The sequence below is a fragment of the Solanum dulcamara genome, chromosome 2 (genome assembly GCF_947179165.1).
Source record: "Solanum dulcamara chromosome 2, daSolDulc1.2, whole genome shotgun sequence".
NCBI classification, from domain to species: domain Eukaryota; kingdom Viridiplantae; phylum Streptophyta; class Magnoliopsida; order Solanales; family Solanaceae; genus Solanum; species Solanum dulcamara.
In genome coordinates this window covers 3,083,626-3,099,323 of record NC_077238.1, presented here as the reverse complement: position 1 = coordinate 3,099,323, position 15,698 = coordinate 3,083,626, and the positions used below count along the sequence as shown (strand labels likewise).

At 36.9% G+C, this 15,698-nt stretch overlaps 1 protein-coding gene across 9 annotated transcripts; it reads left to right on the top strand.

The window, feature by feature from the left end:
- The first annotated feature begins 1,649 nt into the window (after positions 1-1,649).
- Positions 1,650-14,424, top strand: LOC129879984 (mediator of RNA polymerase II transcription subunit 25-like). 9 transcript variants are annotated; one of them, XM_055953761.1, is made up of 9 exons: positions 1,835-1,957; positions 7,097-7,160; positions 7,696-7,826; positions 9,600-9,809; positions 9,892-9,957; positions 11,155-11,356; positions 12,313-12,368; positions 12,478-13,674; positions 13,920-14,040. In XM_055953761.1, exons 3-9 carry the CDS (start codon positions 7,701-7,703, stop codon positions 13,989-13,991), a joined length of 1,929 nt encoding a protein of 642 aa, XP_055809736.1. In that variant the 5' UTR covers positions 1,835-1,957; positions 7,097-7,160; positions 7,696-7,700; the 3' UTR covers positions 13,992-14,040. The 9 variants fall into 9 exon arrangements, with proteins under 9 accessions (XP_055809733.1, XP_055809734.1, XP_055809732.1 ...); XM_055953758.1 differs by lacking the exon at positions 7,097-7,160 and having other exon boundaries at positions 1,650-1,957; positions 7,715-7,826; XM_055953759.1 differs by lacking the exon at positions 7,097-7,160 and having other exon boundaries at positions 1,650-1,957; positions 7,712-7,826; positions 12,313-12,359.
- Positions 14,425-15,698: the final 1,274 nt, after the last annotated feature.

Genomic DNA, 15,698 nt, shown 5'->3' with positions numbered 1-15,698 from the left:
AAAAATGAAATGAATCATGGCGAGGCTAGACATACTGTTGCTCAATGTCATTACAGAGGGTCCTATAAAATTTTTACAAAAAGATTCTCGAAAATCAGTTCAATCAAAAATAATGGGCTAACACATACGAAACAAATCTCCTAATTTTTATTGAGCAACTCCTAAATGCTTAAAAAATGATGTGGATCATGGTAAGGCTACATGTACTATTACGCCAAATCATTATAGAAGGTCCTTTAAATTTTCTGCAATAAAAATGCCCAAACTCATGATATTTTCTTTATCACTTTTTATTGTTGTTTTTATATTTTATGTTATTGAGTGAAAATCTAGGCTTCAGCTGTTTCAAAAACTGGAAAAAAAATGCAAGAAAAATTCTCTCACTATTCCTTTTTTTTTATAAATAAAGGCCACCAGACTCAAAGATAGCTAAACACTAAAGATTTGAGGCCAATTGAATGGCCCTAACGGTCTAGGTTAGCCTATTGGACTTAATTTGTAGGAATCTAAAACTATTTTTTTTTGAAAACTACACAAAATAGATTCAATTGTGGAACCATTTATCCAAATTGGATCAAATCCAAACTATTTACCCTCTTACCCCATTTTTTCATTTCTTATTTTGCGCATAACGTTAGCATCACTGCTATTAATTAATCATCTGTGATACTCCATCAGTATATTAATACATATCGATATTATATAGGAATGAATTTAATTCTCTGTGATACTCTATCGGTATATTGATACCCTATAGGTATCATATAGGATTGGGTTCTTTCTTTAAGAAATAAAAATGAAACAATTAATAGAAATTATTAAATTCACAATTTTATTTATTAGATTCTAAATTAGTAGAAACTATATTTTTTTTCTAACGCACGTCGTTATGGCGCTTTGGGTGATACTCCATCGTTATATTGATATCATATCGGTATCATATAGGATCGAACTTAATCATCTGTAATACTACGTCGGTATATTGATAGCCTATCAATATCATATAGGGTGAGCGCTGACGTTAATATGACTTTAGCGCATGAATTTTAAAATATATTGGTGCTATTTTAAAATAAAAATGAGGCGTGAAAGCAATGAGACATTTAAGGGTAGATACTTTTCTTTTTGGGGGGCGTAAGACCTTATTTGTTTTCATTAAAATTAAGATGTGTGAATCTGAATGCACATCTGAATATTAAGATATGCCTTAATATTTAGACGTCTGAATCTGAATATTACGATTTGGAGGTCTGAAACTGAATATTAAAATGTTACGTTAAGATCTGAATATTAAAAAGTAAAGACTGTTTGTTTTCTAAACATCTAAATGTATAAAAATTGTCTTTATTTAAAATATAATAAATATAAAATTCAAATAAAATACTGAATTGATTTAATATTATATCAATAAAATATTTAAAATTTTTATATGACAATTTGTGGTGGTGATGATTAATGATAGTGATTGTATGTGCCAATTTTGGATGGTTATGAGTTGTATTATGGTATAGTGTTTGATACTAGTGATTAACGTGGTTATTGGTGGTGACAATTTATAATTAATAGTGAAATGATATTGATAACTAATGATAATGGTGAATGATGATGGATGATGATGGGGCGGCGATTAATTATGATTGATAATGATTAGTGAATATAATAATGATCCGTGGTCTAGTTGTTGCCGTCTTTTTTTTTTTACCCTTCCTCATCAGAAAATGTATAAAACACCTGGAAAGCTGTTAATCTCCTGTCGCCGCAATTTATGAAAAATAAGCAAAGCTTGCGAAGTGAGAAATCGGTGCTATGGAAAATTGCTATTCAGTTTCTAGAATCTTCGACAAATGCGCACACATGGCGGACAAACAGTTCATCGTTGCTCATTTATGCGGCGGCGCAATTATTGGAACTTTCCGGCGAAGAGTCGGTTCGAATTGCGCCGGCTTAAAATAACACGGTACTCATTTACGCGATGCAATTTCACTCATATTAGTACTATTTTCGTTCGGTATTTTTTATTGGAATTGATTCCGTGTTGACAGTCAATTTTAGTAATATTCATATGGTGTAGTATTAATTTGTGTGACGATCTCAGAGAGGATAATGTTTAATTTCTTAATTATGTTTGCAATGTGTAGGCTTATGTATTGCATTTTGTGTGATTTGATTTAATTAGTTGGTATTTGAAGAATTCCTGTCATACTATGCTTCGTATGAGCTCACCGTACACAGAAATACATTAAAGAAACAAGAACAAAGTTGGATGTTGACCTTGAGCTTTCTTCTGGCTCAACAGAGACCTTGACTGGAGCTTCTTGAAGAGGGTTAGAGTGGAAGGTTTCTGGGTTTGGACTTGGGATATTTGAAGGGTTTGTTTAAAACCTAGGACTTTTGAAAAAGGTAGCTTTTTGACAGATTTTGGTGCTTAATCCACAATAATTTTCGCTGTGGTTTGCCTCTTCTGTTAGGAGAGGATCAAGTGCTTATTGTATGTCAAAAGATAAAAAGGGCTCATTTCCTAAGATTTTCCACTGTCAAAATCACCCCTTTAGTAGCTAAGCCACGCGAAGCAACACACCTTCCTCGACACCTTAGGAATCCAGACCGAGGTATGTGGAAAACTTACCTCTGTCCTAACCAGGAGCTTCGCTTCTCATGAAAGGACTTAACTAAGAACGGATTTTTATTCCCGAGCTCCCAACTCAAGGGATCATATTTGTCAATTGGCTCACCTTGCCTTTGGAGTAAATTTGGAATCTTTGAAACTCGGGCACCTCTTAATCCTGGAATTTCCTCCTAAACTTCAGATCCCAAAACCCCCATTTCCTTGTGTCCCCTAACATTCTGAACGGACAATTCCCTCGGGCTAGAGACTCTATACAACACTGAAAATTAATCCTTAAGCACCATTCCCCCACAACACTTTTTCCCCTTGAATCTAACTCTACTCCTATCCCCATCCTTAAAAACAATGTTATCAAAGAAGGCATTCCACCCTTTCATTATATTCCTCCACACACCACTACACCCGAAAGACATTGTAATTCCATTTGTTCTCCATCCTCCTTCCTTTACACCATATTTATCCACAATCACCCCCCTCCATAAAGATCTTCCTCCACCAAAAATCTCCACAACCATTTACCCGAAGTACTTTGTTAAAAACTTTCAATTCCTTGACCCCACAACTTCCCTTACCACTTAGGAGATGTCATAGTCTCCCCAACGAACTAAGTAAAATTCTGGTGTACCATCCGCCACATCCCAAAGGAAATTTCTTTGCAATAAGGTGGAGAAGAAACGGTCTTGTTTAGTTAAGAAGGCAAACGCAACATATAATGACATTTCAAATCAAGACATAATTTCACAGCATCAAATTAAGATTTAAAGAAAAAAGAAAAGGCTACCGCGACAGTACAAAAGAAAAATTTAACACTTGGAAACTGTAGCTTTTTTAGGAGTCAGGAGGATGACAACAATCTCGGCTTTTTTTATTTAAGTCATAGAAGCATGCAATTAAGGAACCAAAACAACCAACAAATGCAAATAGAACATTATAAAGAATTTCACCTATACATCATCAGTTGAGATAATCATTAAAGAATCATAAACATGTTTTTGCATAGTTATCTTCTTCTGACTCCCCTCAACCCAACAAAGGAAAATAAAGAGAAAATACAGGTTTCTGCTACAAAAAGCGCATCAGAAACTACTTTATGGTTGGGTAGCCTCTTCAACAAACACATTGTATTTTATCAATTAAAGATATCTTCATATGATGATGATTATTACTAACTGAAATTATAGGTTTCTCCATGGAGAAGATCAGATTTTGCAATCTTTACCACTATATGTGTGCAATTTGTCTCACTACGATCTACATGATTCCACGCTTTTCAAAACTTTAGTCAACGTGCAAGTAAAATATTAGGCAACAAGTCAGCATCCTTGCCTCCATTCCGGGCTTACCTTAATAATCAAGGCTTCATTTATTTACTTAAAAGTAGGGGGCAGATATGTCATCTAATGATCACATATGAAAAGGAGAGCAATAAAAACTAATTGCACTAAAATTAATCGTCAACACGTCTCAGTTCTAATAAAACACCAAACCAAAAAGGAAATAAGCTTCACTGCATTGATAGTGATAAAATTAATGACAAATCAATTCATTTAAGAGCCAAGAGAAAACGATCCAAATTCCAAACAAACATAGATCAGATGAAATGAGAGGGCGTATGTGGATGTGACTGAGTACCTAATCATTTTCTCGAGGTAATCGGAAATGATTGTTTTCCAGTAAGGTCCCATGGCACCTGTGCCTTCAACGACAACTATTAGTTGTTTTGTCACCATGTGTGCTTTGCTTAAGATTCTGCAGATCTATTGTTATTCACCGCCTATGATTCTATTTATTAGATAGTATACAAGTTCAGGAATAGGGCTGGAATTGAAAATGTATGTGTAGACATTGAAATTTTGTTGGATTTAAGATGGGCCTCTACAAGACTAGCCTAATCCATGATCTTCAACCCGGAGCTAGTCTCAGGTTTGAAGATCATGGATTGGGCTAGTCTTGTAGAGGCCCATCTTAAATCCAACAAAATCTCGATGTCGTGGGAGGCTCAGGTTCGAAGATCATGGATTGGGCTAGTCTTGTAGAGGCCCATCTTAAATCCAACAAAATCTCGATGTCTACACAAATATTTTCAATTCCAACCCTATCCCTAAACATGTATACTATCTAATAAATAGAATCATAGGCGGCGAATAACAATCAATCTACAGAATCTTAAGCAAAGCACACATGGTGAAAAAACAACTAATAGTCGTCGTTGAAGGCACAGGTGCCATGGGACCTTACTGGAAAACAATCGTTTCCGACTACCTCGAGAAAATGATTAGGTACTCAATCACATCCACATACGCCCCCTCATTTCATCTGATCTATGTTTGTTTGGAATTTGGATCGTTTTCTCTTGGCTTTTAATGAATTGATTTGTCATTAATTTTATCACTATCAATGCACTGAAGCTTATTTGCTTTTTGGTTTGGTGTTTTATTAGAACTGAGTCGTGTTGACGATTAATTTTAGTGAAATTAGTTTTTATTGCTCTCCTTTTCAAGTGTGATCATTAGATGGCATATCTGCCTCCTACTTTTAAGTAAATAAATGAAGCCTTGGTTATTAAGGTAAGCCCGGAATGGAGGCAAGGATGCTGACTTGTTGCCTAATATTTTACTTGCACGTTGACTAAAGTTTTGAGAAGCGTGGAATCATGTAGATCGTAGTGAGACAAATTGCACACATGTAGTGGTAAAGATTGCAAAATCTGATCTTCTCCATGGAGAAACCTATAATTTCAGTTAGTAATAATCATCATCATATGAAGATATCTTTAATTGATAAAATACAATGTGTTTGTAGAAGAGGCTACCCAACCATAAAGTAGTTTCTGATGGGCTTTTTGTAGCAGAAACCTGTATTTTCTCTTTATTTTCCTTTGTTGGGTTGAGGGGTGGCAGAAGAAGATAACTATGCAAAAACATGTTTATGATTCTTTAATGATTATCTCAACTGTTGATGTATAGGTGAAATTCTTTATAATGTTCTATTTGCATTTGTTGGTTGTTTTGGTTCCTTAATTGCCTGCTTCTATGACTTAAATAAAAAAAGCCGAGATTGTTGTCATCCACCTGACTCCCAAAAAAGCTACAGTTTCCAAGTGTTAAATTTTTCTTTTGTACTGTCGCGGTAGCCTTTTCTTTTTTCTTTAAATCTTAATTTGATACTGTAAAATTATGTCTTGATTTGAAATGTCATTATATGTTGCGTTTAATTTATAGGCTTTTGTAAACTTTTCAGGTCCTTCACTGGAGCTGATTCAATAGAACAGGTTTGTAAATTCATATTGTTCATCTTTTAAACCTTTCTTGGTGCTCAGGCCATCCAAAAGAGAAGTAGTTGCAAGTATCTTGGGTCTATCATGCAAGGCAGCGGGGAGATTGACGATGATGTCACACATCGTATTGGGGTAGGGTGGATGAAATGGAGGCTCGCTTCCGGAGTGCTATGTGACAAGAATGTGCCACCAAAACTTAAGGGCAAGTTCTACAAAGTGGTGGTTAGACCGGCTATGCTGTATGGGGCGGAGTGTTGGCCAGTTAAGACTTCTCACATTCAAAAGATGAAAGTTGCTGAGATGAGAATGCTGAGATGGATGTGTGGGCACACCAGGAGCGACAGGATTAGAAATGAGGCTATTCGGGACAAGGTAGGAGTGGCCTCGGTGGAAGACAAGATGCGGGAAATACGACTGAGATGGTATGGACATGTGAAGAGGAGAGACACAGATGCCCCAGTGCGGAGGTGTGAGAGGCTGGCCATGGATGGTTACAAAAGAGGTAGGGGTAGGCCGAAGAAGTATTGGGGAGAGGTGATTAGACAGGACATGGCGCAGTTACAGCTTACGGAGGACATGACCTTAGATAGGAGGGTGTGGAGGACCCAAATTAGGGTAGAAGGCTAGTTCATAGTCTCGTTATTCTTCTCTATTCATAGGTGTAGTAGTGCATTACGATCTCTTGCGCTTTGACTTCTGATTTCTGTTATTTCTGCTATTATTTATTACTTTCTATGCTTTGATTACTCAACTTTACCTGTGACGCTTTCATTATTTATTAATTATTTATTTAATCGTTATTTGTTATTAGTCTTTATTTATTTGTTATCTATTCGTTATTTGTTTGTTGTTTTTCTCATAAAGCTTTTAATTTTCTATTCTTATCTAACATTTTTTATGCATTTATGCTTTTACTGAGCCGAGGGTCTCCAGGAAACAGCCGTCCTACCTTGGTAGGAGTAAGGTCTGCGTACATTCTACCCTCCCCAGACCCCATGGTGTGGGATTTCACTGGGTTGTTGTTGTTGTTGTTGTTGTTGTTGTTAGTATTCCATGACGGTGATTGTAATGTCCAAGATACTGTATTCTTGAATAGAGGGAGATGATATTCCATTACAGCATGAGTTGAAGGCAATAATCAACTTCTTATGTTTCTTTTAGCTAATTTTACCTTTCTTCTGTTGAAATTCCAGAACCCATCTACTGGCGATGTAGAGCTGTCATTGGTGGTCTTTAATGTGCACGATTCCTACAGTGGTTTGTATCCATTTTGTTCTTAATACTTTTTTTTATTGGCTGACCCAATTGCAACTTAAGTATGAACAATAGTTGTGTCATTCACATAGAAGAACCATCTTCAGACCCTGTCTCAATCTCAACTAGAAAAAGGAACAAACATGTGGCACTACATTTGGTACAAATCTTTATTGGCATTTTATGGACTGTTTTGTATAGTTGGCATCATCGCACCATTATTAGAACAATCTTCTTCTTTGATCTTTGTGTGTCTAGAGATTTTTAGTATGTGATTTCCATATGTCAAATCTTTATATGCAACAAAAGAATTTGTTAAATTTGTGTGATTTGCATAAGCCATGAAGTAGACAAAGAGCCTAGTTGGATGGGCTTATAGCTTATGGCTTATAAAACTTTGACTGGGATAATGCATCCTAATTCAATGTTTTGAGGCTTTTTTCACCTCTCCTTGCTTAAGCATATACAGCTTTTTCTTTTTCTTTCTGGTTGACGTTTTATTTTTTTTCCATCTTCCATTTCACCATCTCTAACACAGCTTGCATGTTACAAAGAAGTGGCTGGACAAGGAACATAGATGTGTTTTTCCAGTGGCTATCAGCTCTACCTTTCTCAGGTGGTGGCTTCAATGATGTTGCAGCTGCAGAAGGTCTTGCTTCAGCATTAATGGTGTGTTTTACTGTTTAGGATGTTTTGATAATGAGCATTTCTGGTATTATGAGCAGTAGTTTTGTTTTGCTTGGTATTATTTACACATCTCTTACTGTTTTATTTTCTATGACACGCTTTCCTCTTTGTGCTTCCTTTGCTTTCTAGGGAGTTCTCTGTGAGGTCCATATGATTATCGATTTTATTTTTTTCTATATTCTGTACCATTATTCGCCATTCTAGCTAACTTGGGATTGAGGCGTAGTAGTTGTTGCTCTTTACTATGCTACTGCTGTTCAGGATAGTGAGGATAAGTTTCATTTTCACCTAAAAGTTTGTAGATGTGTAGAAATCACAGTTATTTTAGACAATTAGCCAGTAAATTATTGCTTGTTTTTACTGCCTTCTGTTTATTTGAATGTCGTATTGAGCATATGATATTTTATAGAGGAGTGAAATCAGCAGAAATGTATTTCTGCCTTGTCACTGCGTAGATTCAACTGTTTTGCATCGGTTTATTTCATCTTTATTGAACCAGAGTTCTTTTCCCTTCCCAGTTCATATACTGGTTTGGCGGGTGCTTCATATGGTAACAATAAGTTATGATACATTGTAGATATAGTTTGACTTGTGGATTGACTAGGATTAGAAAGTTACTTTACCTTGCCAAAAGAAGACGAGATTAGTAAGTTTGAATGGGCTAATATATTTGACTTTGTTAGTAGTACATTGAAGTAATTGTTGGAGGATGTAAAAGAGTATACATATGTCGCTCAACAGTCAACATGTCATAATTTAGTATTGTTATGTGAACTTGATGCTTTGAAGATCATAAACCTTTTCCATTAAGGAAAGATCTGGTTTGGATTCTCGTATATCCTCCCCATGTTTCCTGAACAGGTTTAGCATGCCAGTAGTTGCATTAGTTGGTTCACATAAATGTCCGCCAACTTAAATTTACTAGTACTTTATTAGGTCATGAAGAGTTAAAAAAGCTTTATCTCTGCTCTCACGATGTTGAAGTATATCAATTCACCCAGGTGGTGCTTGGTTTTGGTATTTGCTTGTCAAGTTAGTTTTGGCTTTTTTCCTTCAGGAAAAAAAGAAGAAGAGTGTTTGGATTTGGTTTTGTGAAGATTGATTTTGGTTTTATTTTTGGGAGTTTCGGTTTTGCTCTTTTTATTTTTTTTGGGTAGAAGCTATCACAAAGCCCTAAAACATATTAGAGACTTTCGAAATTGGTGAATATATAAAGAAATACCCCCTTTTTGTTTGGGGCCATCTTGGTGATTAATACATTGATATTTGATTTATTAAAAGGAAGTGCTTTTAGTTTAAATCTGATTTAAACTGACTAAACCTCTTCACCTTTTATTTAAAAGTTCTTCTGTATTAACTAGATGTGAATTGGGGAAAGCAAAACTTTTTAAAAATAAAAATAAAAGAAGACCGGAAGAATCCAAGAAAAGAAGTGTTCAGAAATGCGTTGAAGGAAGGATGAAGAGGGGGTGGGTTTAGGGCAAAAGCCAACAAGTCACAAAAGCTTCTGATGTTGAAACAGAAATGCCAATGTGCTGTTTTCTTTTTGGAGTTGGTCACTGTGATTTTAGGTATAAAAACCAGACAAATGGTTGCCAATACTAACAGCCCCAAGTTTGTTAACAACCTATATCGTACTGTAGGAGAAATTGATTATGTAGTAGACGGAATTTGTGTCTATGTTGGAGTGCAATGTAAACTGAACTGCTCCTACTATGCTCACATAGTATTTCACTTGACTGATTTTTCATTCAGATGTTTTCTTCATTCAATGGAAGCCAACAAACTCAACAAAATGCTGATGGGCAAAGACATTGCATACTTGTTGCCGCAAGTAACCCTTATCCATTGCCTACACCAGTTTATTATCCAGCTATGCTGAATCTGGAGCAGAGTGGAAATATTGAAGCACATACCAGTCTTCGACTAGCTGATGCTGAGATAGTTGCAAAGGCATTTCCTCAGGTACTGGTTGATAACCCTTTTCTCTTCAAAACCATGGTGCTTCCCTCCTATTCCTCTGCTGAATGCTTTTCTTTTCTTGCAGTGCTCTGTTTCCCTCTCTGTTATATGCCCAAGGAAGCTTCCGAAATTAAGAGCAATATATAATGCGGTAATTATGAACAATTTTTCATTGAGCTTTTCCTCTTGTTTTTAGGGTCAAAACCTGTCGACTATATGTTGAAGTGATACACAATAATTACTGTTTGCATGTCCATTCAAGCTCCTGTAGGATTAATTGTGTCACCCTCTTTTTAATTAAAGAGTTGCTAAATTTGGGCCTCATCTATAATAGTTCAATGTTGAGGATACAGCTGGTAAAGTGATGATACCATAGAGTTTTTTTGTTTCTTCCAATAAGTTACATGGAATGTTGTTAGAGGAACTCAAGTTTTCTCCTTGGGTGGCTAAGCCATCAGGAGCATCCCAATTGTTCAAAACTGTGGATTTAGGATAGCAAATCCCAATTTGATAGCAGTGGCAAAGCCAGGAATTTATACCGGGGGAATCGGGGATTGAAGAAAACAATAAAATGTTACATTGGGATTTGAACTTGTGATCTAAAGCACTATTTGATCGTTCGTTGCAACTTCACTAGACTTTTTCCTTATATGAAGGGGATTCCACAGTTTATATATACCAAACGAAATCGTTATTGTCCTATATGCATAGTACATTTTTTTAACAAAGGGGATTTAATTACTCCACTTAGCTCCACCAGTATTTATTAGTCTACACGCTGTTGTCATTTGTTATTGTTTTGTCTTTAATAGAAAAAGGTGATTTATGGTGAAGTGTATAGTCCCAATTATTTCAAACTCATTGTGCTTGTTTATCATAAGTAAAGATTTACCAAGTGCTCCAGAAAGTAGGTTCCTGCAAACTTTGTTGCCAATTTAAAGTTGCTACCGTTGAGAGAATGATGCTTCCCTTTAAGAACCCAAAATTGAGAATGCGAAACACCCCATGAGTGGAGAAATTTCTAGCTTCATCCCGGAGAAGTGTGACAACTTGGTAAAGAGTATAAGTATCTTTAGATGCTATGAAGGCTTTCAGGGCATTATGGATAAGTTATTGGTTTCTATTTTGATATCTTGAAATTCCTCGTGCTAATATTCTTGCTCGACATACTAAGTCGTGATTTCTGTCTTGAAATCCTTTCATCATTCAGAAGAATAAATTTAAATCCTGCTGACTTGGCATGCAAATGCTAATCTGGTTAAGTTTTAGTGCTGGTGATTTGAAGTAGGAAACGTACTGCCCCTTCATTGTAGTTTCCTATACTAAGTGTGAACTTGTCTTGATCCAGGGAAAACACGATCCGCAAGCAGATGACCCGCCTGTTGATACGTCTAAGAATCCGAATTTTCTTGTATTAATTTCGGAAAATTTCAGCAGGGATTGTGCTGCTTTCAGTCACACTGAAATGGAAAGTTTGGCGCCAAACCAGAGCCTGGTTGAAATGGATATGACTTCTGTTTCTCCAATTTCCGGGCCAGCTAATTCATCAGGTCAGACGAATTCTGGATCTTTCTCTTGCACACTTGCCTGGTATGAATGTTTCTCTGGATAGTGTTATAGGTATGCCTGATTCATTTTAGATGTCCTTTTTCTGTCGAAAGAAGATTATTTTGTGAATATAAAATGAGAAGTACCTTCTAGAGGAGAAGTCAATAATTGAATGAATGGATGAATGAATGAAAGGGGGCGGTTGACAACAAGTGCTGCACTGCATCTGCAAGTTTGGTTTGGTGATCTGTAAAATAGACCAACCATTTGACACAATAGTGAAGTTAGAAACACCACAGCATATCTCACATTTCTGGAATAAGTTTATTAGCCTGATATAAGTTGGGTTGGGTTTAACATCTTAAACTTTTCGTTGTCTTGATCAAATCCAGACAAAAGAAAAACCAAATAATAATACTAATAGTAATAGTAGTGTTTATAGTAGAAGCATAACAGTAGATGATCATGAATGATGATGATAGTGAACCATCACAATTCAGGATTAATGTGAATGCTTTCACTCTATTTTTTCCATTTTGTTCTTCCTTATGCGGTTGCTGATTAATTTGTTTCAATTGCTGATGTTGAGGTAACATGTTAGATAGATAACTGGTTGCTTTATGGTTACAGTTCCTCTATTGCTAATATTTGTCCATCCCCTTGTCTCAATTGTTTGAGGCATAAAAGTAGTCGGACCTTTTTCTTCTTCTTCTTAACGTCATCTATCGTTGTCCTTTTCTGAAGTTGGGTTGAGTTGTATCTCTGCTTGAATACCGTCTTACTTCTCGCTTCAAATTAATGCAAGTCCAAATTAATGAATCTCTTATATAACATATGTAAACTACTTCAATTTCGATAGTTGTTGGTTCATAAATCTCATGTAGAGCATCCTATGATATATTAGCAATTCACGGAGTTTTGTTGAAGGAGTTCTAATTCTTTTCCATGCACCTTTCAGTTATGAATCAACAACCCATTTCAGCTGGAAATATTCCTGCTGCACCGGTAAATATCGTAAGATTCAATAACTTGATTCTTTGCTTGTCATTTGAATGAGGTATTAGCTTTGCTAAAACTCCACAAAGCATTGTGAATGTCATGATCTTATTACATATTTCTTCAGGAGCCCGCCATGGCGACCTCTGTTGGTAGACCTGCACCTCCACATATTCCTACTGCTCATCCTACTTCTCAAGTTGCTGCAAGCTTGCAAAGTGGTTTACCTATTTCTATTTCAGAGGAGATGGTTCCGAATAATGAGAATACTAAGGAAACAACACCTATTGTCAGTGTGATGACACAGTCCTTAGGTCTTCCATTTAGTGGTGCAGCTGCTAATGTCGGAATATTGAATGAAGTGGCTTCTGCTATATCTACTGCTCCAACTGTATTAACATCGGGGCAACTAGGTTTCACATCAATATCTGGGTTTGCTCCAATTGCCAGAACTGATCAGATATCTCAAAACTTCGGTCCTGCATCATTAACTTTGATGGCTCCCAGTATATTTGGGAATTCTAACCATTGCATGCCCCAGCCATTGAACAATATCTTAGGAGGCACTGGTGCAGGCAATCAAACAGTACCTGTAATGAGTCGAGGAAATCTTCCCGGGTCTCAAATGATGCAAAGCGGGATAGGCATGCACCAGAATGTGCCGAGTGGAACAGGTATTGGTATGCCTTCGGGACAACTGTTGAGTAAAATCCCAGGAGCCATTGGTGCAGGCAGTCCAACAGCACATGTAATGAGTCAAGGAAATCTTCCTGGGTCTCAAATGATGCAAAGCAGGGTAGGCATGCACCAAAATGTGCCGAGTGGAATGGATACTAGTATGCCTTTGGGACAACTATTGAGTAATATCCAAGGAGGCATTGGAGAAGGCAATCTCACAGTACCTGTAATGAGTCGAGGAAATCTTCCTGGGCGTCAAATGATGCAAAGCGGGATAGGCATGCACCGGAATGTGCCAACTGGAATGCATACTGGTATGCCTTCGGGACAACTGTTGAGTAATATCCAAGGAGGCATTGATGCAGGCAGTCTAGCAGCACCTGTAATGAGTCAAGGAAATTTTCCTGGGTCTCAAATGATGCCAAGAGGGATAGGCATGCACCAGAATGTGCCAAGTGGAATGGGTAGTAGTATGCCTTTGGAAATTGGCAGAATGATGCCTACTCCAGGGATGACTCAACAAGGACAGCCTGGAATATTGGCTCTTGGCAGGAATAACAGTGCAGAAGCTAACATGTCTCTATCTCAGCAGCAAACAATGGCTACATCACCATCAGCTCAGTCAGGTTACGTCAAAATCTGGGAGGTAAGGCCAACTAATAAGTAGAAAGAGCTGAAGATTGACAACAGACTATATGCTCCATAAGGAAATCCTCCATTAAAGTTTTGTACTGTCTAAATGACAATTACGATTTAAATTTGAACTATTTTAAAGAGTACTGTATATTTAGTTTTTGTTGATGTTTTTATGCTGATATTGTATACCTTGATTTAAAAATCAAGAACTATTAAGGTTTAAGTTGACTGCTAATGTTTTGCTCTGTTTCTTAGACACAACTGTGCAAATATCACATCCAAGTTTCATCCATCAATATCTGGGAGAAATGTTCTTGTAAAGTCTGAATTGATGCTTTACTCTGACCCTAATATCCTGTTTCCACTTAACCATTACATGAAGTTGCTTCAAGATCATGGGAGGACACCGGTCGCATAGAAAGTAGCATGGTGGGTAGTCGAAATAGTGGCACTATAACGGTATAGCCATCACCTGATCAGAGATAGAACTGTGCTAGATTCAAAAAGGAAGAAGAAATTCATAGGGGCGGACACTTTGGCTGGCACGCGCGCCAATAGGTGTGATATTCTTGTTTAAGTTGGATCATCTGAAGTTGGTAGTCTTACTCTTAAGGTATTGTATAGTATAACTTCCAGAAGCATATTTGATTTACCAACAAGATGTGTATTACATTTCCTGTGTATTACATTTCCATGTAATTAATACAATAATGTGCATAAAAGCAGATGTATAATCCATTTGAAAAGGCTTTTAAAAGTAACTAGTTTTCTAGTGTAGTGGAATAGAATACCTTATACACCTACCAAGTCACTTGGAGCTGATACACCCCTTTACAATACTTGAAGTTTTATCATTGTATTTCTATCGTAATTGTTAGAGTACCCACTTTGCTTAAGGGAATTGATTGTTGTCTCCTTATGTGGTTTTGGACAATCCTTATCTTATGCGTTTGGGGTTGTTAGACCCAGTCCATTTTCTTTACGTGATATCAGATCCATCTCTACCCAATGTTGGGCTTCATCTTGATATGTCCCCACACTTCAGATGTCTAGACATGAGCGTGCATCGGGTGTTAAGAGTATCCTACATTTGTTGAGAGAATAGGTCGTTGTCTCCTATGTTGCTCGGAGGTGCGAATATCCGATCCGGTTGCGAATCTAAAGGTCAGATTCTTCAATCGCATAAGTTTTAGGATTCGGGGGTATGGATCCAACTGTGGATACGGATGCTGGGATACGGCCAATAAATGTCTATTAGGATATATAAAGTATATATTCTGATTAGTTAAAGTTATTGAACTAAGACTAATAAAACTTCATACTGTATACCCAATCAATCTATACTTCCCGTTCCCGGTCATAGAATGTGGTCAAAGTTCCCAAGATAAGGTGACCAAATTCGGTATGGATCCCACAGACCCTGTCGCGTTGACACGGGTGCGGCAGGAATTTCTAAGAGTCCGTGCAACATAGGTCGTCTTGCATAACTCTCACCACATAGTTAGCTTTTGGAATGAGTTAGATGCAAGGTTCATTTTCTTTACAATTATAATAGTTCAATCATATATATATATATATATATATATATATATGTGTGTGTGTGTGTGTGTGTGTGTGTGTGTGTGTGTCTCACTATCCTGTTTTCTTTTCCTTTCTTAAATATGGGTTTAGGGTGGTGGTGGTGGTGGAGGGGGTACTAAGAGCATGTTGATGCAGAAACTGTTCAAATTTCACAGTATCAGCTAGTATCAGAAGAAAGGAAACACATGGATATTTGACACTATGTATACAGAATCTGCAGACAGTTCGAGATGTTAATAAAAATGAAGTCACATTATTGGTTGACTTTTCCTTGCTTAACACCTTACGAAGTAGAGCAGTTTTAGTATCAACATATATACTGGCAATTAGTGAGTCAGATCATTAAGACATTCATCTGTGTTGTCAATTTCTCACTCCTTGAGAAAAACTACAGAATTGGCAACTTAACCTGGTTCCAGTAGTATTTGTGGCAGTCGATATCCTCCCTGCAGG